At 34.6% G+C, this 22507-nt stretch overlaps 3 protein-coding genes across 4 annotated transcripts; 2 read left to right on the forward strand and 1 right to left on the reverse strand.

The window, feature by feature from the left end:
- The first annotated feature begins 267 nt into the window (after positions 1-267).
- LOC147410433 (uncharacterized) lies at positions 268-4834 on the forward strand. Of its 2 annotated transcripts, XM_086435382.1 has the most exons (10): positions 268-332; positions 454-528; positions 601-837; positions 961-1288; positions 1866-1986; positions 2230-2395; positions 2503-2685; positions 3443-3555; positions 4071-4202; positions 4304-4834. In XM_086435382.1, the coding sequence occupies exons 1-4, from the start codon at positions 330-332 to the stop codon at positions 1261-1263; spliced, it is 618 nt and encodes a 205-aa protein (XP_086291508.1). In that variant the 5' UTR covers positions 268-329; the 3' UTR covers positions 1264-1288; positions 1866-1986; positions 2230-2395; positions 2503-2685; positions 3443-3555; positions 4071-4202; positions 4304-4834. The 2 variants fall into 2 exon arrangements, 1 of the variants encoding a protein (XP_086291508.1); XR_015176678.1 differs by lacking the exons at positions 268-332; positions 454-528; positions 601-837; positions 961-1288 and adding an exon at positions 1314-1773 and having other exon boundaries at positions 2503-3555; positions 4304-4829.
- Positions 4832-5597, forward strand: LOC147410434 (uncharacterized). Its single transcript, XM_086435397.1, has 2 exons — positions 4832-5147; positions 5257-5597. The coding sequence occupies exons 1-2, from the start codon at positions 5032-5034 to the stop codon at positions 5573-5575; spliced, it is 435 nt and encodes a 144-aa protein (XP_086291523.1). The 5' UTR covers positions 4832-5031; the 3' UTR covers positions 5576-5597.
- An 8992-nt stretch (positions 5598-14589) lies between these two features.
- On the reverse strand, positions 14590-15593 carry LOC147410435 (germin-like protein subfamily 1 member 14). The gene is made up of 2 exons (XM_086435410.1): positions 15417-15593; positions 14590-15288 (listed from the first exon to the last, which is right to left on the reverse strand). The coding sequence occupies exons 1-2, from the start codon at positions 15535-15537 to the stop codon at positions 14732-14734; spliced, it is 678 nt and encodes a 225-aa protein (XP_086291536.1). The 5' UTR covers positions 15538-15593; the 3' UTR covers positions 14590-14731.
- Between the last annotated feature and the right edge of the window lie 6914 nt (positions 15594-22507).

Genomic DNA, 22507 nt, shown 5'->3' on the forward strand with positions numbered 1-22507 from the left:
AAGTTTGTTGATTTAAAATCGACATCAACTGATAAAATCGACATCAACTGACCAAGAAAAATGTGATAAAATAAAAAAGCTTCGTAAGCAAAATAAAACTCCACACACAACCAGTAGAAAAGTATAGTAAAAAAGGCAGAAGAAATGATAAGTATTAATCTAATTATTAATTTACATACTCTGTTTCAAATGTTCATTACTTTGTATTGCTTTTAAGATTGTATGCATTTTTGATGTGGCACATTTTTTATTTAAACAGAAAAAATATAAGACGGATGGTTGGCAGCCCACAAGAACAGAGCTTTTCATCGATAGTCATATGAGGAGTGATGGTAGTGCTCTCACTCTTGAGTTGGCTAAATCTCTCGCAAGTGATGTCATTTTTTAGTCAAATTTTTTATTTTTATTTTTGAAAATATTACTTATCATTGTAATGTTTTCATTGTTTTGTAGGGTCAATTAAACAATCTTATTAGAGAAGATCCTAGTTTTGCCCATAAGGATATCGATCATGATCCTATTTTCATTGTATGTATGACTTATATTATTTAATTTTAATTTTTTATTTACATACATTATATTAATCATAGTTGTGCATAGGTGTTTGGGAAAGATGGAAAAGGCAGAGTAAGAGGTATGGGGGGTGAAGTTTCAAAGACTTCATTACGTTATACAACTCAAAGTCAAAATTATACAGATAAGTTTGAAAGAGACATGGTTAACTTAACTCAACTAGTTCATGCACTAATGAAAGATAAGAAGAAGAAAAAGAAGAACAAGAACAAGCACAAGAAGAAAAAATCATCTACATTTGAAGTTGGAGGTCTTTCTACTCAGGTAAGATGTAAAAACACTTTAACTTTAGAGATTCTTCATTTAATTTTTTATTAATATTTAATTCATATAAAAGATGGATTTCAGCATACATATCTAATCATAAACAATAATTTTATTTTATAGGCGACATCAGATTCCACAATTCCTAATAGGCGAGGAGGTAAAGAACCAGTATCAGAATCATTACCATCATTGAATAATGGTAGGGTATGCTTATTGATGAACTTTAGAAGGAATGTGATCTATGCCAAAGGCGCACTAGTAGATCCTGAGAAGCCAGATATGGAGTATTATTCAATTTGTATCGATGAGATCATTGACTCTTCGACTGAGCTAATGGATAGAGATGGATCCCAAGGGACTTTACTTGATATTCTTTGTGGTGAGGTGATTAGATGGCCTAGGAGCCATTGTCGTGTATTTTGAGGGTTAAGTCAAGACAACGCCTGGGGTAAGAAGGTTTTTTACCTTTTGTTTGATAATTTCATTGCATGTTTTCATAGCTAAGTTCCTTGACTACCACTTTTATATTTAACTTTTTCTCCATTTTTAACTCGGGTGTGTTCTAACTATTACTTTTAATTGTATACATCATGTGATTTTTACTTCAGTTTTTGGGATGATGTAGAGAGAGGTGACGTTAGCGCATGCATTTTCGTTGTTTGTAACAGTGGCGATAGGGCAGAATTTATCAGGAGGTCATGTGAACCCAGCTGTTCTCATGTGGAAGAAAATGATTCACTTGACAATTACAGTCTCCCAGAGCATCCACAACTGCAAGTTCCTGAGGCTGACAACTTGGTGGAAGAAATTCCTGTCGAAGAGTCAAACCCTTCATACCCAACAGAAATGAACACCACTCAAGACTCCTCTCCTGTCCCTATTGAGGAACCAACATTTGTTGGAGAACCACCAAAGAAAACTTACGCTTCAATTGTATGCACCGCTCCTTTAAGTAATTCTTTTGCTATATAGACAGATTTTCTCCTTTTTCTCCATTAATGTTTTAAATTTTGTGAACTTGGAAGTTACGGGTTGCTATGGGGCATCACACACAACAGCCTACTCAGCAGTTCTATTCTGCATTGTCAATGGGATGTGAGAGATCTGGTGCTGAAACAGTAGAGGAAGTTACAAAAATTGAAGAAGGTTAACTATTCTACTCTATGGTCCAGTTGCACATATTTTTTTTTTGCTTTTCCTTCAACTATTTCATCGGAACAAAAGACAATTGACAAGTTAATTTTTTTTTTCAACTATTCAGAAATATATATTTCTAAAAATGTGTCCTTTTATTGGAAAAAATGTTTAGCTTTGTTTCTGTTAAAAATTCATTAGAGATTGAATTTATGATCATTCATCACTGAAGTTGCTTTTTGACTGCATAATTAGGAATATGTTGTGGAGGACGTTGACGGTGAGATGGCAGACTCCAGTTGGTCACCTCCTCCATTATGAGGGTGAGAAGGTGTTGGCATTTTGAGATATCGACCCACAAGCCCCTGTCCATGTTTTAGTCATTCTGAAGTTGAGGGACGGACTAACACAACTTGGCAAGGTACTATTTTCTCTCTTGATTTTCTATTCTTATCATTTACTTCAGTTGAATGGTGAAAAAGGATTCATGTGAGGACAAGGCATATAGTTATCTTCATTTGCAATCAGATCTGATTCCATTGACATCTGCAACTCTCTACAACTAAACTTAAGAGGGAGAAAAATCGCAACAGTGCCTTGAGCAGATAGTTTCTCGGCAAACAGGCTGGGCTGCCAATCGATGGATTTCCTCAGCTTTTGTTACAATTGCAAGAAGAATCTTGGGCAGGTGAAGGATATTTACATGTATAGGTGAGTTCCATTTCATGCTTCCATATAAATAGTTCTACTCACAATGGTGTCTTAGTTATAGAAATTCAGAAAAAACTTGTTTTACTGAGATATCAAACTTGTTTGAAACACAATTGGGTTTTGGTTAGATTAATATTTTTGTCCAACTATTGATGATTTCCCATTGATTCAATGTCCTGGAGTCCAGATTCCTAAAATTAGACCCATTGATGGTTTGAATTTTCAAGTTTTTGAGCTTGGAGTTTTTCAATTTTAATTATCTTCTATTGTTTTACATGAACTAGATCTTTGTTACTCCGTATAATCCCTCCCTTGCGATATTACTCAATGCTCATCTATTCCATTCCATTGAAGAATCAGATCTTTCTTGGGTTGTAAAAATAGAGAGAGGGAGGGATGGAATATGAGAAAACTTGAGAAAGGAGGCATGGGAGATGAAATGTGCACGCAAGGGCAGGTTGAAAAAGAGAAAAAAATGCATAAAAGAGAGAGTTGTTTGGGATTTAAGTCTGGTGTATAGGCTGACAACAATATGATGCTAGATATGGTAGAACCATTTTCTTTACCTTTTGTGTTCCCTCTTTTACTGTTTATGGGACTAAATCAAAATCTAAAGTGAGAATTAGAGTAAGACATAAGGGTGTGTAATAAGTAAAATTTGGGGTGCCAGTAGTTAATAATAACTAGCTTTTTTCTCAACACAATTGTTATGATTCAGAATTGTGTTTGTCCTAAGTTCTAACTTTTGTTGCTCTAGAAAAGGAGTAATGCACGCTACAAGCCAGATCATGACTGGGTGCAGTGTGATAAATGTCGTAAATGGAGGATTCTGAACTCAGGCTTCGACAGCAGCACATTACCCCAAGAATGGTATCCATCTTGATCTCAACCTTTTTATCAGTAGAAATTTATGTGAAAACTCAATTGTAATATGTATTTTGTATTGCCCAATTTGTTATTACTTTTGGCATCTATTTTCCCCCAAATATCCATGTGTTTGCTCCTATGGATTTTGTGGCTATGTGAAGGTCTTAGCTTTGATTATGCTTGGTAAATGAACCCTCCATATTTGGAGAACACTTAAAGATCTTGAAATGGTTTGTGATGCCTTGACAAGTTCCAATCTATGTAACAAGTTCGTGTCAGTTTTAAATATTTGTCATCTTCGCATATATTATCCATTGGATGTGTATGCAAAAGCGATTTAGGACTTCCTATTAGTTTAGATATTCTTATAATTATCCTTAGCTTAACAACTGAGGTGGGTTGGGTCAAACGAAGGACTATCTCAAGTCTAGGATGAGCCTCAATTTACTCAACCCAAACCCAGCCCGAAGCTGATTCCAACCCAAGCTTCACAACACTCAGCCCAAACCTTGGATCAGGTGGTTTTTCTCAAAGGAATAAAGAGAGAAGGAAGGAGGGAGCTATAACATGGCTGAGCTATGGTCTCTTCATTTCATTATGCCCACCTTGTTTGATAGCCACGAGCAGTTCAATGAGTGGTTTTCAAAAGGGTATGTATCCCTGTATCAAGTTCATTTATTTTATATTTGACTTATATGAGCTTTAAATTTCTCACACTTCAATCATTGATCATTTTTCCCTACATTTTCAGCATTGAGAACCATGCAGAACATGGAGGAACTTTAAATGAACACCAACTTAACAGACTGGTGAGTGCACTTTTCGTTCTGATAAGTTTATTAGGAGTTTAGTTAAAGAAATCCAAGTAGTCAAGTCAGTGTGTCATGTTTAAGTGATCATACATTCATACCATCAAAATGAAAAGGAAGAAGGTAATTTAACATATCATCGTACATTTTTTTCCCTGAATTATTGTTTTACCCCCTAATTTAACTTCAATGGTTCCAAATCACAAATATGGCCATATGGGCCCACCAACACAATAATCCAGACTGTTTAACCCAATAATTGAAGGCAGAGAGACCAATGGTTCATATATCTTTTTCTATGGGATACACAAGAAAAGATCAATGGTTCATATGTCCTTGCGGAGAATTAAGAAAGATGTGATTACTGAGATGATTGGCAAAAAGGAGGTCATGGTACATTGCAAGTTGAGTACTAGGCAGCAAGCTTTTTATCAAGCTATAAAGAATAAAATATCTCTTGCTGAGTTGTTTGATGGCAGTGTAAATAGTGGCATTGGTTGGAAAATTGGTTAATCTTACAAACTGGAAATAGTGCTACTCGTTTTATGTCGAATTTTTATGATAACTGATCAAAATGGTTGTTGAATGCATGTAATTATGACAGGAAAATTGGCGTAGGCCAAAGGGTATTGATTCTCGTGTAAGGAGGAAGTTCAAAGGGGTCACCCTCATGCCCAACATTGGTTATGGCTCAGACAAAAAGATGCGCCATTATCTTCCTAATGGTTTCAAGAAATTTCTTGTGCACAATGTCAACGAGCTTGAACTGTTGATGATGCACAACAGGTACATGGTTCCACACCTTTTTAATTCTTTGGGGGGGGGGGGGGAAAGAGAGGATACCATAAGCAAACCCATATACATCACATGCTAATGATTAGTGATACCTGACCAGGACTTACTGTGCCGAAATTGCACACAATGTTTCTACCCAAAAGAGGAAGGAGATTGTCGAGCGTGCTGCGCAGCTGGATGTTGTTGTTACCAATAATGTTGTTGTAGCTCTGGTCCTTTACAGGCTTGGACTAGTTGAGCAGTTACTAGAAAGAAACACTGGTCGTGTTGGTGCCTTTAGCTTTGATAGAGCAAGTGCCATGGCAGAGCAGCTTGAGGTAGCTAGGCAGGAACCCCTTGATTTCTCTTGCACCATCATGGTTATTGGAAAGATAGCTGTTCACAAAAAAGGTTCAAGATGTCCATTTCAAGGAACTTGATCCATTTCCGATTGAAAGTGGGAGTTTTTTTTTTTTAAGACTTCATTACATTGATATATGTGAACATAATATTAGGAATTCTTCCAACATGTGAGATTAAAATTTTGACTTATATAAGTAACTTTTTTTAAAATCTTATTATTCGTTGATACTATAAATTGAATGCAAATTGGTATGAATGGATGGGGATGATAGTGGATGGGATATGAATGTCGATGTTGATATGAATGTGTGAATTTTTTTCGCAAATATAGGTTGAAGACAAAGCTAGCATTTGGGTACATTCTGATTGGTTTTTAAATTAAATCGATGGTCTTTATTCGACGGCCTAGAGCCGTCGAATATATGTGATTATCCCAGATTCGACAGACCAAAACCGTCAAAAATATGTTATTCGACGGCCTTAGGGCCGTTGAATAAATACGATTCGACGGTCTAAAGCCGTCGAATTTTATAAAAATTCTATGATTTTTAGCCGCCGAATTTTTTTTCGACAAGGTACAATTCAATAGGCCAGTTCGACGGTCGAGATTGTCGAATTGATCCATAATTCGACGGTTTTGGACTGTCGATATTTGGGTATTTTCACGTAGTGTAGTGTCCTGGATAAGAAGTCATCACTTCGTTAAGACTCAAAGACCAGTAGATCCGCTGAATCTCGCATCCTGGAAGTAAAGTCACAACCATCAATGCTTCTTTTGCTTGAAAATTCCCTATCTCTTCTTTCACCAAACAGGGATCTGATTGTTCTCCCTTTTTGCTATTTAGGGACTGCAAGACAAACACAAGTGCACAAGCTTGCTCACGATTTCTACACCTTATTGACGTCGCAAAATTTCTAGACTTTTGAAAAAGAGATTATTCTTTAGGATTGGACCTTAATTTTGGATTTGGGAGGTTGGTAACCTTCCATCCTGAATACCTTCAATGGAAATCGGCACAAATATATATATAAGGAGTGGGAGCGGTTCGGCAGCCCTAAAGTTTGCCAAGTTTGGTGCCAAACATTTTTTGTAAATCACTTTTGATGGGGTTAGAAGTTTTGGAATAGGCTTATTTTTGTGAGGATGATCTCTACGGTGAAGAGATCATCCTCACAAAAAATTAGCTCATTTTGAAACTCCTAACCCTAGTTTAAAAGTTGAAGAATCGTGGACCGTCCAATTTTTGTAAATCACTTTTGATGGGGTTAGAAATTTTGGAATAGGCTGATTTTTGGTGAGGATGATCTCCTCATCATAGAGATCATCCTCACAAAAAATCTGCTCATTCCAAACCTTCAAACCCATATTTTGAAAAATGTTTGGCATCAAACTTAGCAAACTTTAGGGCTGCTGAACCGTCCCATATAGGGAGCGGTTCAACGGCCCTAAACTCTACTCAGTTTCGTGCCAAGTTTTAACTGCCGTCAGATATCAACGTATCCATGGTTAATATCTAATTTTACGGTTTTAAAATAAAACGTAATGTAGTTTGGCCTCTTTTAAAATCTTATTATTCTGTTTTAAATCCCTTTTCTTACATATCCCTCTCTTCTTGGAATTGAAGCCAAGTTAGAGAACGTCTTTAACCTAAACTCTCTCTCCCTCTCTCTCTCTTTCTTTCTCTTTCATTTGGAGGTGGCAGGCATGGTTGTCCTGGGGAGCCTTTTGCGTATCTGCAGATCAAGGCTATATGGAGTCATTTGTTGAGGAATTTTGAGTTGGAACTGATCTCTCCTTTTCCAGAAATTGATTGGAATGCTATGGTTGTTGGAGTGAAGGGGAAACTGATGGTGCGATACAAGCGGTGCCAACTTTGTGTGGAGTAAATTAACTTGCTTGAAAGATTCTAGGGAATTAGTGTTTGTGTGCGTGTGTGTCTATTTTTATTCACCATTTCTATACCTTTCGTTTTTTGTTGTCTTCATTTCCCTTGGAATCTGTTCATTGAAGCTTTGTTTGGTTATGGTAGAAATGAGTTTTTGTCTGTTAAAGAAGCCCTTCCTGACTTGATTATCTACAAAACCCAATTTTGTTTGTTGTGGAGAAAAGTTGAATTTGTTCTTTAAACAAGATAATATTTTCTAATTTTGAGAAAGGAGAGAGAGAGAGTTTAGGTTACAGACGTTCTGTAACTTGGCTTCAATTCGAAGAAGAGAGGGATATGTAGGAAGATGGATTGAAAACAGAAGAATAAGATTTTACAGGGAGCCGAATGCAATTACATTATGTTTTATTTTAAAATCGTAAAATTAGATATCAACCATTGGATGCATTGATAATTAACGGCAGTTAAAACTTGGCACGAAGCTGGGTAGAGTTTAAGGCCGCTGAACCGGTCCCATATGTATATATATATATATAGGATTAGGATCCTTGTACACATATATCTACAACATGTTTTGTCCTATATAAGCTAAAAGTTTTTGATATAGCTGATTTTTGGTGATGATGATCTCTATGACGAGGAGATCATCCCCACCAAAAATCAGCTAATTCTAAAACTTCTAACCCCATATTTATGAGTTGAAGAATCCTGGACCATCCATTTTTTGTAAAATCACTTTTACGAGGTTAAAAATTTCATATTGAGCTGATTTTTGTTGAGGATGATCAGATCATCCTCACCAAAGATCAACTCAATCTGAAACTTTTAGCCATTAGGACAAAACACGTTGTAGATATATGAGTAGATATGTGTGTACATGGAACCCAACCCATATACATATATATATGGGAGCGGTTCGGAGGCCCTAAATGAAACCAAGTTTGGTTCCAAGTTTTTTTAGCCATTAGATCTAGTCACATATGATGGTTGAGATTTAATTTATGGTTTTAAAGTAAAAAATGTTTTGTAATTACAAATAGATCCTTGTTCAATTTTTGTATTCTTTATAAGATCCCTCACAAAACTCTCTTCTTCTCTAGTTTCAAGTTACAGAACCTCTCCCGATTCGAATCGAAACTCTCCCCCCCCCCCTTCTCTCTCTCTCTCTCTCTCTTTGTCTCGCTCCAGTTACAGACACTCTCTTCCAAACTTTCTCTCTCTCTCTCTCAAGTTAAGTTCGAACAACCGAACGATTCTTACCATTGTCGTTTTCACACACTCTCGCTATCGCCGTCTCTCTCTCTCTCTCTCAAGTTACAGACGTTTGTTCGAACGATTCGAAGTCATTTCCGTCTTTCTCTTTCAACCCTCATCTTCTTCATGCACTCTCATGTTCGTTTTTTCCTCCTTTTTCAAGTTGGCTAGGGTTTTCTACTCTGTATCTTGATAACTATATTTAGGTCAAAATCTATGTTATTTTAACTTTATTTTAGCTGATTATTTCTTTTTTGTGTGAAATCATCTTATTTCAGGCACTTTCAGTTCCTCTAGCTGTCGATGAATAGATTGGGAGTTGTGACCGAATCATGTTGTGTTTTATGGAATAATTTTCATTGTTTGTGATTGCAAAATGCATTTGTTTTTAACTTTTTTTTTTCCGGTTTGTTGGGACTTGGTTCCCTTTTATCTGCAAAAGAAAGTGGTTTGTATTTTTTTTTCATTTCCTTGAGTGAAGGTAAAACGGCCAATGCTTTGAGATCCAATGAATAATTATACTCAACTATCAATTTTCTTTTCACCATTTTCCTCCAGTGCTGTGCTGTGCTGTTGTGCATTTCCATAGTTGATGAATTCCTTGATTGAACCAACGATTTCGACACCTTATTGACGTCACAAAATTTTTAGACGTTTGAAAAAGAGATTATTATTTAGGATTGGACCTTAATCTTGGATTTGGGAGTGTAGTAACCTTCCATCCTGAATACCTTCAATGAAAACCAACATATATATATATATAACCAACACAAATATATATATAGTTTAATCTCTATGGACCCACGATCCCAGTACGATTTGAACTCTTGTTAAGGTAATCAACCCTTACATTTATTTATTTAATTTTTTATAGGGTAAACTCATTGCTTAAGCCCAAAGACGAGTCCGCACGTACCAAATTCTCAAAAAGACAACTTCGAATTTGGAGCACATCTTCATTCACTAACACTTGGAATTCTTCTAGGTACCTCTCATTTTCCATATTTGATTTTTATTTTTTTTTGGCTTGTTCGTTCATGACATTCATTATTTCATTAAAATACCTAAAAGGCCTTTGATGCAACATTCGACTAGTAGTTTACTTTTAGATCATAGGATCCTTTTTGTGTCGTTGCTTAGTATAATATCTAATATACATATTTATTTTAGTGCAGTAGCTTTAATCTTGTCAACTAGCAACTTCTGTTTTCGTTATCACCTATCGACAATTATATAAAAAAAGTTATTTTTTCTTTAACTTGAATATCTTGGTATATTCCTTTTTATACATGATGACTTGTAGTAGGAAGCATAAATTAAGATATTAGGAAGTTGTACTTGTCCACTAGTCTTTGTAGTGACTGTATTTGTTAATCATGATTGGAGGTGAATAGTGCTAATTTGTTGAGGATATTGCATGATAAGAAATATGCACATGTTGGTCGACCAGTCTCCAAAGTAGTTATTTATTAGTGGTGCTCGGGGGCGGACAACACCAACTGGCTAGAAGAACCACGTGATGCAGGATTTATACACACCGGTTGGCCAATCTCCAGAACAGCTATTTATTAGTAGTGCTCGGGGGTGGACAACATCAACTAGCTAGAAGAACGACGTGACATAGGATTTGTACACACCGATTGACCAATCTTCTGAGCAGTTGTTTATAAGTGGTACTTAGGGGGCGGATAACGTCAATTGGCTAGAAGAACCACGTGGCATAAGATTTGTACATGTCGATTGGCCAATCTTCAGAGCGGTTGTTTATCAATGGTGCTCGGGGGCAGACAATGTCAACTGGCTAGAAGAACTACATGGGATTTGTACATGTTGGTTGTCCAATCTCCAGAGCATTTGTTTATCAGTGGTGCTCGAGAGCAGACAACGTTAATTGGTTAGAAGAACCATGTGACATAAGATTTGTACATGCCAATTGGTCAATCTCCAGAACAACTGTTTATCAATGGTGCTCAGGGGTAGACAACGTCAACTGGTTAAAGAACCACGTGACGAAAGATATGTACATGTCGGTTGGCCAATCTCTAGTGTAGTTGTTTATCAGTGGTGGTCGGGGGCGGACAATGTCAACTAGTTAGACGAACCAGATGGCACAAGATTTGTACATGCCGGTTAGCCAATCTTTAGAGTAGCTATTTATTAGTGGTGCTCGGGGGTAGATAATGAGAGCATTATTGAGCATCATGGCTTTTTTATTCGTACTCTTATATGCCTTTAGTTAATGTGACACTAGTATTTGGTGAGACATGACATTTTTGAATAAGTCAATCTCTTAAGCTTTGAATTTTGAAAGCATATGATTTTTTGGAGAGTAAACATGATTTTTGAGTGGCTATTTATAATCAATCCTGTGACTACTAACCAAGAATCAGGGGCGGATTTACAATGGGGCCTGGGAGAACACTTGCCCAGACAAGAATTTGTGCATGGTTTAGTGAGCTATTGGGATAAATTTTAGCGGATGATTAAAAAAATCTGCCACTATTGGCCCCACAAAAAAATTTTCACTCTTAGTTGCCCCCACAAAATTTTCTCTACTCTTGGTTGCCCTACATGGCAAAATCCTGGCTCTGCCTCTGCCAAGAGTCATGACCCACATCTCTGGGGTCATGAACTGTTTGATTGTGTTTGATCTTAGATTTAATGATCCAAGTCTCATCCCATCAAAGAATTGTGTCTCATCATTAACATGTCTTGGTTGGATCTGTGCAATCTAACGGTTTCGATCACATTCGATTGGACACCACGAAATCCAACGGATCCAATTAAATACAAATCATGAACCAACACACTCGATTGGATACCAATGTAATCATGTGGTGTAGATCAAACCCAATCCATTAGACATGATGGATCAACCCCTATTGCTTTTCCGCATGACGCGCAAGTGGGTGGTACTTCGCACCACCTTGAAATGCTGAATAAAATCTGTAAAGTTAATTCAATTAAGACACGTGTCTTAATTTAGTACTCCCTGTTATCAGTTTTCCCACATTTTCATTTGTGAACAATGTGGGACTAAACAATTTCCATAGAAATTCCCATAAATCCAATTTCAGATAACTAAGACCCAAAATAAATAAATAAATAAACAAAACAATTTTATATTTTGAAAAATTCCAACAAATTCATCAAATTGCCTTCGTCCAAAATCTGAGATGACTAATTTGATATTTTTACAATATTGTTTTAGTTTGTGAAAACTTGTCTTAGTCAACTAAGGGTACGTTTGATTGTATGGAAAATCAGGAGGAAATTGTAATTTCATGAAAAACTGCTATTTCAAGTGTTTGGTGCCTCAAAAATTAGAAAATTGCATGGAAAACGATTTGTGCCAACAGAAGCGATTTTGCTTCATTAGTGGCAAATTATTTTCTTACCTGTCCTCCCAAGGAAAATGGTTTGCCGTCACACGTAGCATTAAAATTTTAAAGTAATGAATTATTTTTTATTTGTAAAATAATTTTTTTTAATTGGCTGATTAAAAAAAAAAAAAAAGATCGTATTTTTACTCCTAAAATAAATATTTAAATTGTTAAAAATTAATTATTTTTATAAAAAAAAATTAATTAGCTTAGTCAATAATTTTTCTTATAATTTTCGGATTAAATAATTAATTTTAAATTATTTAAATATTTATTTTATAAATAAAAATAGAGCTACTATTGACACCCCCAACTTTTATTGAGTACACCCCAGCCCAACTTGATTGAACTCCATCAAAAAATTTATAGCTCGAACCCAACGGGTTCAGGTTTAACCCACCCAAATTGCAACCCTGCGTGATAAAAATTGCTCAATATTTTTTCGATTTCAGTGGTGAAAAGCTCTACAATTTCGGGGGCTTGATGTAAATGCAGCATGCTTTTTCAATTTCATGTAAAACCTTTTGAAAATTTAAGAGTATTCATCGATTCCTCTTCTTTCTGATTTTTCCCTTTGTCAACACTAGATGGAACAGAGAAGAGGGTTAGAGATTGAAAAAAGATAGAGAGCTTCTATTGGCACCTCAACTTTTACTAGTTACACCCCAATTAAAAATAAAGAAAAATAAGTAAATGGTTAAGAATTAGTAAAAATTCGGGTGCCAATTGAAGTTCTGTCTATTTTTCTCCTGATATATTTTTTTGTTTAAGATTTTATATGAGCCCAATCATAATTGTAACAACTACTGAAGTTTTTTGAACGAGTGCTGTAATGTTGAAATAATAATTTGAGCCAAACATTTTTAATGTTTGAATTGTGTTTTCTAATATTTAATGAAGGTGTGATAAATAATTTACGAAATTGGGGTGTAATAAGTATTAGTTGGGTTGCCAATAGCAGCTCTCGATTGAAGAAAAAAAGACAGACCAAGGCCCACAAATTTCTTTATGACTGGCTTAGCCCGTCGAACAACTTTTAGTGGCCAGGCCCGTCGAATTTAGAGCATTAATTTTCATAGTCGAATTTTGGCGTCTTTCATGTAGTGTATGACTGGTCATACATACAAAGTTTCAATCATATATAATGGCCCTGTCTCAGCATTCAAGTGTTTATTGCTTGCATTTATATGAAGGTATTATCGTATATTGATCAAGCACTACATAAAAAAAAAAGGGGTAAATTCGACACCAAGATCCGTTGATTTTACCCCTTTTCTCACTTGGTGGTTAAAGGGGTCATGCTGAATTTACCCTTTATTTCATGTAGTGGAAGTCCGAAAAGATTATAGTTGTGATGAGATTGGACATCTTTTGTGGCTGTTATATAGTGGTCATCCCAATAACCTTGTTTTTTAATGAGCTCAGTAACTTGGTGCTGGCGGGATTTGAACTCAGATCTCTGGTATCATATATCAAAGACTTTATCTACTAAATTAACTAGCTGGCACCTGTAAGAAATAATATACTTTGAGTGCAAGATGTATTCAGGTTATACAAGACCTTAGGGGTATGACTTACTATATGCTCGTGCCAAATTTTTTTATTTTATTATGACATTAGTGTCGGTTGGGTAATTAATAAACATTGTTATCTAGTGGGACAAAATATTCAACAAGAGGTCCACCACCCTACATCTCTAGTTCATTTTTTTTTTAATTTTTTAATTGGACAAGAAAATTCAGCTAGTCATCATATTTCACATAAATAAATTTATCCACCACCTTATGTTTTATCATAATGTATTATCCAAGAAAAAGTACAGAAAATATTTTTGATCCAAAAACATTAATACAAAGTTATTAGAAAGTACAATAGAAAATGTCTGAACACTTTCCTGACTAACATAGAGAGGAAAAAGGCCTTACTAAGCCCCCATGAACCGTCAAAAAGACCTCAAGGTACGTAAAAGCAGACCTTGAGATTTTTTACAGATCTCGATGATCGGTTTTATAAATCTTGAGATCTTTTGACAATGGATGAGACATAGTAATGCCCTTTTTCCTCACTATGTTAGTAAGGCTAGTCAGACTCTTACAAAATAAGAAAGGTAGTAGTATTTTGAGAGAGGTTGTCTGATGGATTGGAGAATTATCAGCCCAGTCACATTTTTAACATTTATATACTATAACAATCCACGGCTATATACCCATTTGATGTGTATATTATTGTAAGTAAATACAATACAAGCCACAAAATTAACACCTACCTACTTCAAATTGATTGTCTTATCTAGAAAATCTTGTATAATACTCATTGTGGATGCATTGCCTTAAAAGGTGCAAATTCTCCCAATTATCAAAATACACGAATGCCCCCGTTTTAATTCTTTCTTGTTAATCAGTTCTTAAACCAACGACCTTGAAATTGCATTGCAATATGTATACCGAGAACTGAGTCCAAGCCCAATACGCAAATGCTCCTTTTTCATTATGACTATAACGTGTAAATATCCAAGTTCAATAGAGATGAAAGGAGATAGACAAGACATAAAAAACAAGACTAAGATAGTTATTAGCTAAGCAAAATACTTGATTATTTTATCTCAGTTAGTAAAGACAAACAACATAATCATCTGATTTATTATAATAAGATCTGTAAAACAAGTCAAATTGAATTATTTATATTAGAAGTATTAGTAGTAGTAGTAGTTCTAGTACTTGGTGGACGTCCAAAATTGAGCTTGTAAATAATCAACCATATTCTTGTCAATTTGGAAGGCCTTGCCAAGAACATCATCTGAGATGGGTGGTTTTGAATCAAAGACTGAATTAGCAACGGTGATGACCCCAGGGTTTTGGCTGCTCAAAGCAGCAATGACGACCGCATTCGTGTGCCCAACATTGAATTGGAAATGAATGAGCCCAATAGGGAATACAAACACATCGCCCTTGTTGAGGACCTTGGTGATGAGGCGGTTATTATCGGCGTTGGAAGTGATGAATCCGACGTAAAGTCTACCCTCCAAGACTGTTAGGATCTCGGTGCCTCGGGGATGCGTGTGGGGTGGGTTGAGACCATAGGGTGCAAAATCTATGCGAGCCATGGAGATGCCAAGAGTGTTGAGTCCTGGTATCTGGTCCACATTAGCTGGAGTCACACTGAACCCTAGTTGGTTCGATGTGTTTCCAGCTATATTGAGCCCATAAAGGAAGAAATCCTCAGCTGTTGCATGCTTGGGATCCTTGCAGAATTTCCCATTCACAAACACTGCAATTTAAAATTAACTAAGCATTAGTCAATGTGATCAGCTAAAAATATTAAAATAAAATAAGAAAGCTATCATTTGTATATATAAACTACAAAAATTACAATGATAAACAAAGCTATGAAGGTACCAGCATGCTTGGTGTCATTGATGGCAACACAAAAGTCTTGGAGGGGACTAGGATCAGAGGCAAAGGAAGGGGATGAAAGTGAGGCAAAGAGAACAAAAACTACAAACAACTTGAAACCCATTATACTTCTTCCTTAATTCTTTCTAACTTGATGTTCTTAAGGGTAGGAATTCTAACACTGCAATCATATCTATTTATAGAGAGGTTGAGAGATATTGTTGAAATGGTCTCATAAATTTGTTGCCTTTTTTTCCAAGGGAGAAGGTACAAAGACTTGCCAAAGTATATAGACCTATTCCAGTTTAGTTTTAGTTAGATGGTTAAAACACGAAATCTAACAATCTGGGGATGACACATGCATCTCGAGGATATGTCATGTATTTCTAGGATAATCGTGAGGGTTGGACTTTATGTTTTTAATAAGTCAAAGGATCACAACCCTTTTTATATATGATCAAGCTGATTCAAATGAATTGCAGAGATAATTTATGTGTTTGACGATAAGGGTTGTTGGCTGTGTCACACATCTTACCTCAGAGAAAACACCAAAGAACAAGAAATCTGACAAAAGTTGAAATTATCAAACTGTCCAGAAGAATATCCTAAGACTTGGCTTGATTTCTTTAAAGAAGTATTAAACGTTTTTTTTTTTTCTGGTTTACAGCTAGAGATTACGTTAAACATTACTTAATAAAGGGTGACCGTGACACTTTTGAAGAGAAACTTATGAAGTTTTTCTCTAGAAGAAATCCACGATATGGTTAATTAAATAAATTGGCTTTTTACCAAAACAGGGAAGTCTTTTTTTTTTTTTTTTTGAAATTACCAACCAGACATGTCTTTAAATAGAGAAATTTCCCTAAACGTGATCAACTTTTGATGAAATTTCCCTTTCAGCTAACTGTTCTTAATAGTTCCCAAAACATGAAGAGCGAGATTGCAGGTTTTTCAGACTATCTCGCTGGTTTAAAGTAGTGCGATATCTATGATTTTTTTTTTCTTTCAATATGACAATTTCACTGGTTATAAAAGTGAGGATCTCCTATCTGACTTTTCATGTTTTGGAATTAAAATGAACAGTGTGCTGCAATCAGAATTTCTTCATATTTGGCTCACAAAATAGTAATTTACCCTTCTAAATATTTTTCTATCCATACCTTCCCTTTTATGTCTGGAAACTCATCTCTTGCCACAAAAATATCGTAAAATTCAGGGGCGGAGCCAGGATTTGCTTGTAGGGGGGACAAACTATTAGGTTTTTTTGTTTGAAGTTGAAGAAAAGGATATTTAGGTTATTTCCAATTACTGAATGAGAGGAGTCCCACTAGTCTATGAGAGGAGCCCATGAGAGGAGCCCCAGTCAAGATGCAATGTTATCTTCCAAAAATTAAAGTGTACAAAAATTGGAGGGAGGTAAGTAGGTAGGGGCAAATGGGGAAGATGGTCAGGGAGTGGGCTTGTAATTAGTTCAAAATAGAGGGGTATCTCTACAGTTTTGTGGTGGCAAAAATTGAGGGGAGGTGAGGGCGTGGGGGCATATAGGGAGGGAGGTTAAGGAGTGGGGGCCAAGGGAACAGCTAATTAGTGAAAAATACAGGGGTATCTCAAATTTGGGGTCGGGGGTGGGGGTGGGGGGATTGCTCCCACTGACTGCATACTAGCTCCACCCCCTTTGTAGAATAGTCTAGTCTTGGAAGCTTCCTCTTTATTGACTACTAGATGCATCTCTTCGATCTGTAATATCTATATTTATATTTATCAAAAGAGCCATATATACCCTCTGTGCAGTCACATATATATAGGGAGCGGTTCAGCAGCCCTAAAGTTTGCCAAACATTGTGCCAAACATTTTTTGTAAATCACTTTTGATGGGGTTAAAAGTTTTGGAATAGGCTGATTTTTTGAAACTTCTAACCCTAGTTTACAAGTTGAAGATTCGTGGACTGTCCAATTTTTGTAAATCAATTTTGATCGTAGAGATCATCCTCACCAAAAATCAACTCATTTTGAAACTTCTAACCCTAGTTTACAAGTTGAAGAATCATGGACTGTCCAATTTTTGTAAATCACTTTTGATGGGGTTAGAAGTTTTGAAATAGGCTGATTTTTGGTGAGGATGATCTCCTCGTCATACAGATCATTCTCACAAAAAATCAGCTCATTCTAAAGCTTCTAACCCATGTTTTGAAAAATGTTTGGCACAATGTTTGGCAAACTTTAGGGCTGTTGAACCGCCCCCATATATATATATATATATATATATATATATATTTTTTTTTTTTTTTTTGTTAGCCTTCTGGTGACCCTTAAATACAAGATCATTATTTTAAAAAAGAAATTATGAAAAAATCAACAAATTTATTTAAGGTTTAGGATTTAATTCTGGCTGAAAGTAAATTGGCTAACATTTGGAAAGGCTTAGTTCGTTTGAATTTTTTTATTTAGAAAATGTGATTGTGCCAATATTTCAATAATATATATAGACTAATGATAAATCGATGTGGCAAAATATACACAACTAATGTCGCAAAGGCACAAAACTGTTGATATTTTTCCTTGTATATCCCAAAGAAAAAGATCTATGATTTTGTGCCATTACCACATCAGCCATGTATATTTTGTCAAGTCGATTTAACATAGCACATCCACAACAGTTTTGTGACTTTTGAGTAGGGGTTAAATGCCTTCTCAACTACGACTTTGTTGTTAGATAGATGTCCTATCAACCTACAACACACTTTTTTTTTTTTTTTTCATTTTCACTCTCTCTAATTTTATTATATCTCAATTTTAACCCTTTTTATTATTATTTTACCTATTAGCATCGATTTTTTTTCTAAAACTGATAGGACTTATTTTATTACTTTTATTTTTCATCTCCTCTAATTTTATTATATTTTCTCTTTTACTCTTTTCATCCAATTTATTATTTTTACCTTTTACCCTTTTAATCTCAATTTTTTTTAATAATACCCCCTCTTATTACATTTTTTTCACTTTTACCCTTTAACTTAACTTTAGAGCCCACAATGCTACATTTTTGTATTTGTATGGGGATGAACTTCTCATCAAATTATAGTTTTGTGGGGTTCGTTTTATTTCTTTTACTATTCACTCTTTCTAACATTACTATATATATATATATATTTTTTTTTTTTTTTAGTATCTTACTTTATTATTTTTCATCGTTTACCCTTTTAATCTTAAATTTTTTTAATAATACCCTTTGAACTTTTTTTTTTCTTTCATATCTACGCATTTAACGATCCCATTAAACCATAGTTTTGTGCTTTTTGAGTTAGGATAAATGTCTCCTCAACTACAGTTTTGTGATTAGACAAATGTCTCATCAAACTTACACCACATTTTTTTGTCTTTTCTTTTCACTCCCTCTAAATCTTCAATTTAACATATATAAATTTTTTCTTTTATCCTTAAGAAATATTAATAACAAAGATAGGGTGCATTTTTGTGGTGCCCTCTTTATTTTCTTTACTCTTCACTCCTTCTATCTTTATTATATATATATTTTTTTTCCTTTAACCCTCCCATCAACCTATAGTTTTGTGGAGTCCACTTAATTGTCCCTTTAACAACTAAATTGCTACAATTTTATATTTTTTGAATTGTTGATAATTGTCCCCTTAACTACAATTTTTTTGTTAGATAAATATCTAATCGTCCTACACCACACTTTTTTGTTTTTCATCTTTACTCCTAACTTTATTGTATCTCCTCTTTAATCTATTTTATTATTATTGTTTACCTCTTAACTTCAAAAAATTTACTATATTTTTTTCTTTTACCTCTTTAGTCCACTTTATTATTTTTTATCTTTTTCCCTTTTAATCTCAATTTTTTTTTATAATACCCTCTAGCTTTATTTTTTTCACTTTCACTCCTTAATCAGACTTTAGGGCTAACAATGCTACATTGTGTGTGTGTGTGGGGGGGGGGGGGGGGGGGGAGGGGAATAAGTCTCCTATCAAGCTATAATTATGTGAGGTCCACTTCATTTTCTTTACCCTTCACGCCTAACTTTACTATATTTTCTTTCTTACCCCTTTAATTTACTTTATTGTTTTTCATATTTTACTTCTTTAACCTTAAAATTCTTTAATAGTATCATTTCAATTTTATTTTTTACACTTTTACCCCCTCAATCCTCCAATCAAGTTTTGATTTTGTGGGACCCACATTATTTCTTTTACACTTGCCTCTATAACTTTTCTACATTTTCTCGTTTACCTTTCAACCCATTTTATTGTTTTTTTTCTCTCTTATCCCTTTAACTTTAAAATTTTCAATATTTCTTCAATTTTATTTTTTATACTTTTACCCCCTTAACCTAAGAGAGGGTATTCGTATTGTAAGCAAATCCTAAACAACATTCTAGACAAAGTTTTGTCTTATATGGTTAAAAAAATTTGGAATTGACTGATTTTTTATGAGGATGATCTCTACATTCTAGCCAATTTTGAAACTTCTAACCCCATGAAAAGTGGTTACAAACTTACGCTAAAAATTGATGGTTCACAATTCTTCATTTTATAAACTAGGGTTAAAAATTTCAGAATTGACTGATTTTTTGTGAAGATGATTTTCTCACCATAGAGATCATTCTCACAAAAAAATCAGCCCATTCTGAAATATATATATATGTGTGTGTGTGTGTGTGTGTACACTTATTTCTACTCATATCTTCACAACTCATTTGGTCCGTCAGATTAAAAGAACATTTACAGACAAAATGGGTTATAAACTTACAAAAATTTCTTACAAAATAAAATTTTCAAAATTAGTTTAACCTCCCCATAATTAAATCAGCTAGTATACTTCATCTTGAAAATTTTTGAAATCGTCGTTCACAGCTTCTTTCACACCCTTATCTCTCGGGTGATGAAGGTGGTGACGAACCCTCCCTTTCTCTCTCTAATCGTTGCAAAGACACCCTAACCTAACTCGCATTCCCTCTCTCTCAATGATAGACTAAAACTCTGGCTCTCTCTCTCGATTGATCAACCAATATTCTCTTGACAATAGATCTCTCTCTCACTCTTTCTTTCTCTCTCTCTCTCTCAATCAATCAATACTCTCTCGACGACAGATCTCTCTCTTGCCCGCTTTTTCTCACGATCGACCAATACATTTGAGATAAGAAATCACAAACTAAACTTTGATTAATGCTTCTTAAAATGAGAAAGCCAATTCAATTTCTATTTTTTGTCCATCTTAAATAAACAAGCTTTGATTTTTAATTTTGATTATTTATTTAATGAAGGGAAGTTTGGTGAAGGCGATCAAACAAGTCGACATTGTGATCTCTCGATCAACCAATACATTCAATCTCTATTAAAGGTAAGAAATCACAAACCCTGAAAGTACATTCGATCGACCAATAAGGCATTATATACCCATGGTTGGATTCCAAATAACTTATGTATGATTTTCTTTATGAGAGACGATTGACCCAGACAATCAAATCCATTAGTGTCTATGTCAATGACCTTGAAAGTTATTATTATTTTTTTTTAATTTCATGTTCTGAGTTTGTTGCAGGATTATCTTGTATTTTTTTTTTAAATATTGATCAAATCCACTAGTGTCTGTGTCAATGACCATATGGTTGCATCGAGAGCTGTTCATTGCAATTGGTCCCAATCTATACTTTATGTGATCCTAATTTAATTAGAAATAACAACAATCAACTATTTGATTACATAGCCATTTTACTGTTTTTACAGTAAGGCATTATATACCCATAGTGCAAAGTTCATAAATTTTTGTAAAAAAATTGGGAAAATTTTAGAATTAGTTTCAGTTTTATTGTTATTCAATTTTTCAATGAAAAACTCAAATAAAAAAATTTGATACTTATTTGTTAATTGTTAATTTGTTTTAGATAATTGTTCATGGATACGATTGACATTGAAAAGTGTGGGAGTATACCTATGAATGAAAATCTGGGATCATCTTTGATCATTGAAGTAGATAGTGTGGAATGTATTGATTGCCTTAGTCCTAACAAAGATGTTCGAAAGTTAAGTACACCATATGTTGGGATGCTTTTCTATTCAACTGAGGGAGCAAAACAACACTATGAAGATTACGAACGTTGAAATGATCTTACATTCGTGTACGAAGTAGTTTAAGGACAATAAGAGGTTCAAATGAGGTGACTGGGATAACATATATTTGCATATATGAATGCAAACATACATCGAAGACAAAAGAAAATGTGATGACAAATAAAAATGAAAAGGTGAAGAAGAGAGTTGCAAGAAGTTGTTCCATTTTTAAATGTGGCTATGAAGTATACATGCGCATTGTATTTGACTAATATGCAGTAAACTAAAAAGTGTCACTTTTCAATGATGATCATAATCACAAGGTTGTCACTCCATTAAGAAGAATGAAAATGAAGTTGAATCAAAATATGTCGAGCGTAGCTAACGATCTAACAAAAATATTTCGTAATCAAAACATTCAAATTAATAAAGTTTCATTAATTATTCATGGAGATATGATTGGTTTTGATGGTAGAGACTGTTACAACCAACTTTGAAATGTTAGACGACAAGATTTGAAATGAGGCGATGCACAATGTGTACTCGAGTGCTTCATTGAAAACAAAATGAAAATCTACAATTTATCTATAGGATACAATGCGATGACGATGGGAGAGCAATTAATATTTTTCGGGTGGATGCGAAGTCAAGATTGTCATATGAATATTTCAGTAATGTGGTGACATTTGATACAACTTACAAGATAAATAAGTACAAAATGTCGTTCGTCCCGTTTAGTAGAATGTAAGTCATCATTTTTAATCTATTCAATTTGGATGCGCTCTTCTAGGAGATGAGACAAAGGCTATTTTTGTATAGTTGTTCAAGATTTGGCTTAAAGCTATGAGAGAAAAATATATAATTTCAATAATTATAGACTAGGATTTGACAATGAGGAATGCAATTGCCAAAGTTTTCCCCATCATCCGTCATCATCTATGCATTTGGCACATTAGGAAGAAGTTTGTGGAGAAGTTGTCTCATAAATATTTTGAAAATTCTACTTTTCGAAGTAAGATAAAA

This window comes from Akebia trifoliata, chromosome 1 (genome assembly GCF_017979445.1).
Source record: "Akebia trifoliata isolate Shusen 1 chromosome 1, ASM1797944v1, whole genome shotgun sequence".
Classification (NCBI taxonomy): domain Eukaryota; kingdom Viridiplantae; phylum Streptophyta; class Magnoliopsida; order Ranunculales; family Lardizabalaceae; genus Akebia; species Akebia trifoliata.

Bases quoted from the DNA above. Each gene is read 5' to 3' on its own strand.
- LOC147410433 (XM_086435382.1), top strand. The intron at 529-600 runs GTATGTATGACT...AGTTGTGCATAG, and splicing joins ATCATGATCCTATTTTCATT to GTGTTTGGGAAAGATGGAAA. The intron at 838-960 runs GTAAGATGTAAA...TTTATTTTATAG, and splicing joins TTGGAGGTCTTTCTACTCAG to GCGACATCAGATTCCACAAT.
- LOC147410434 (XM_086435397.1), top strand. From the start codon at position 5,032: ATGCCCAACATTGGTTATGGCTCAGACAAAAAGATGCGCCATTATCTT. The intron at 5,148-5,256 runs GTACATGGTTCC...ATACCTGACCAG, and splicing joins CTGTTGATGATGCACAACAG to GACTTACTGTGCCGAAATTG.
- LOC147410435 (XM_086435410.1), bottom strand. From the start codon at position 15,537: ATGGGTTTCAAGTTGTTTGTAGTTTTTGTTCTCTTTGCCTCACTTTCA. The intron at 15,289-15,416 runs GTACCTTCATAG...TTTAAATTGCAG, and splicing joins CAATGACACCAAGCATGCTG to TGTTTGTGAATGGGAAATTC.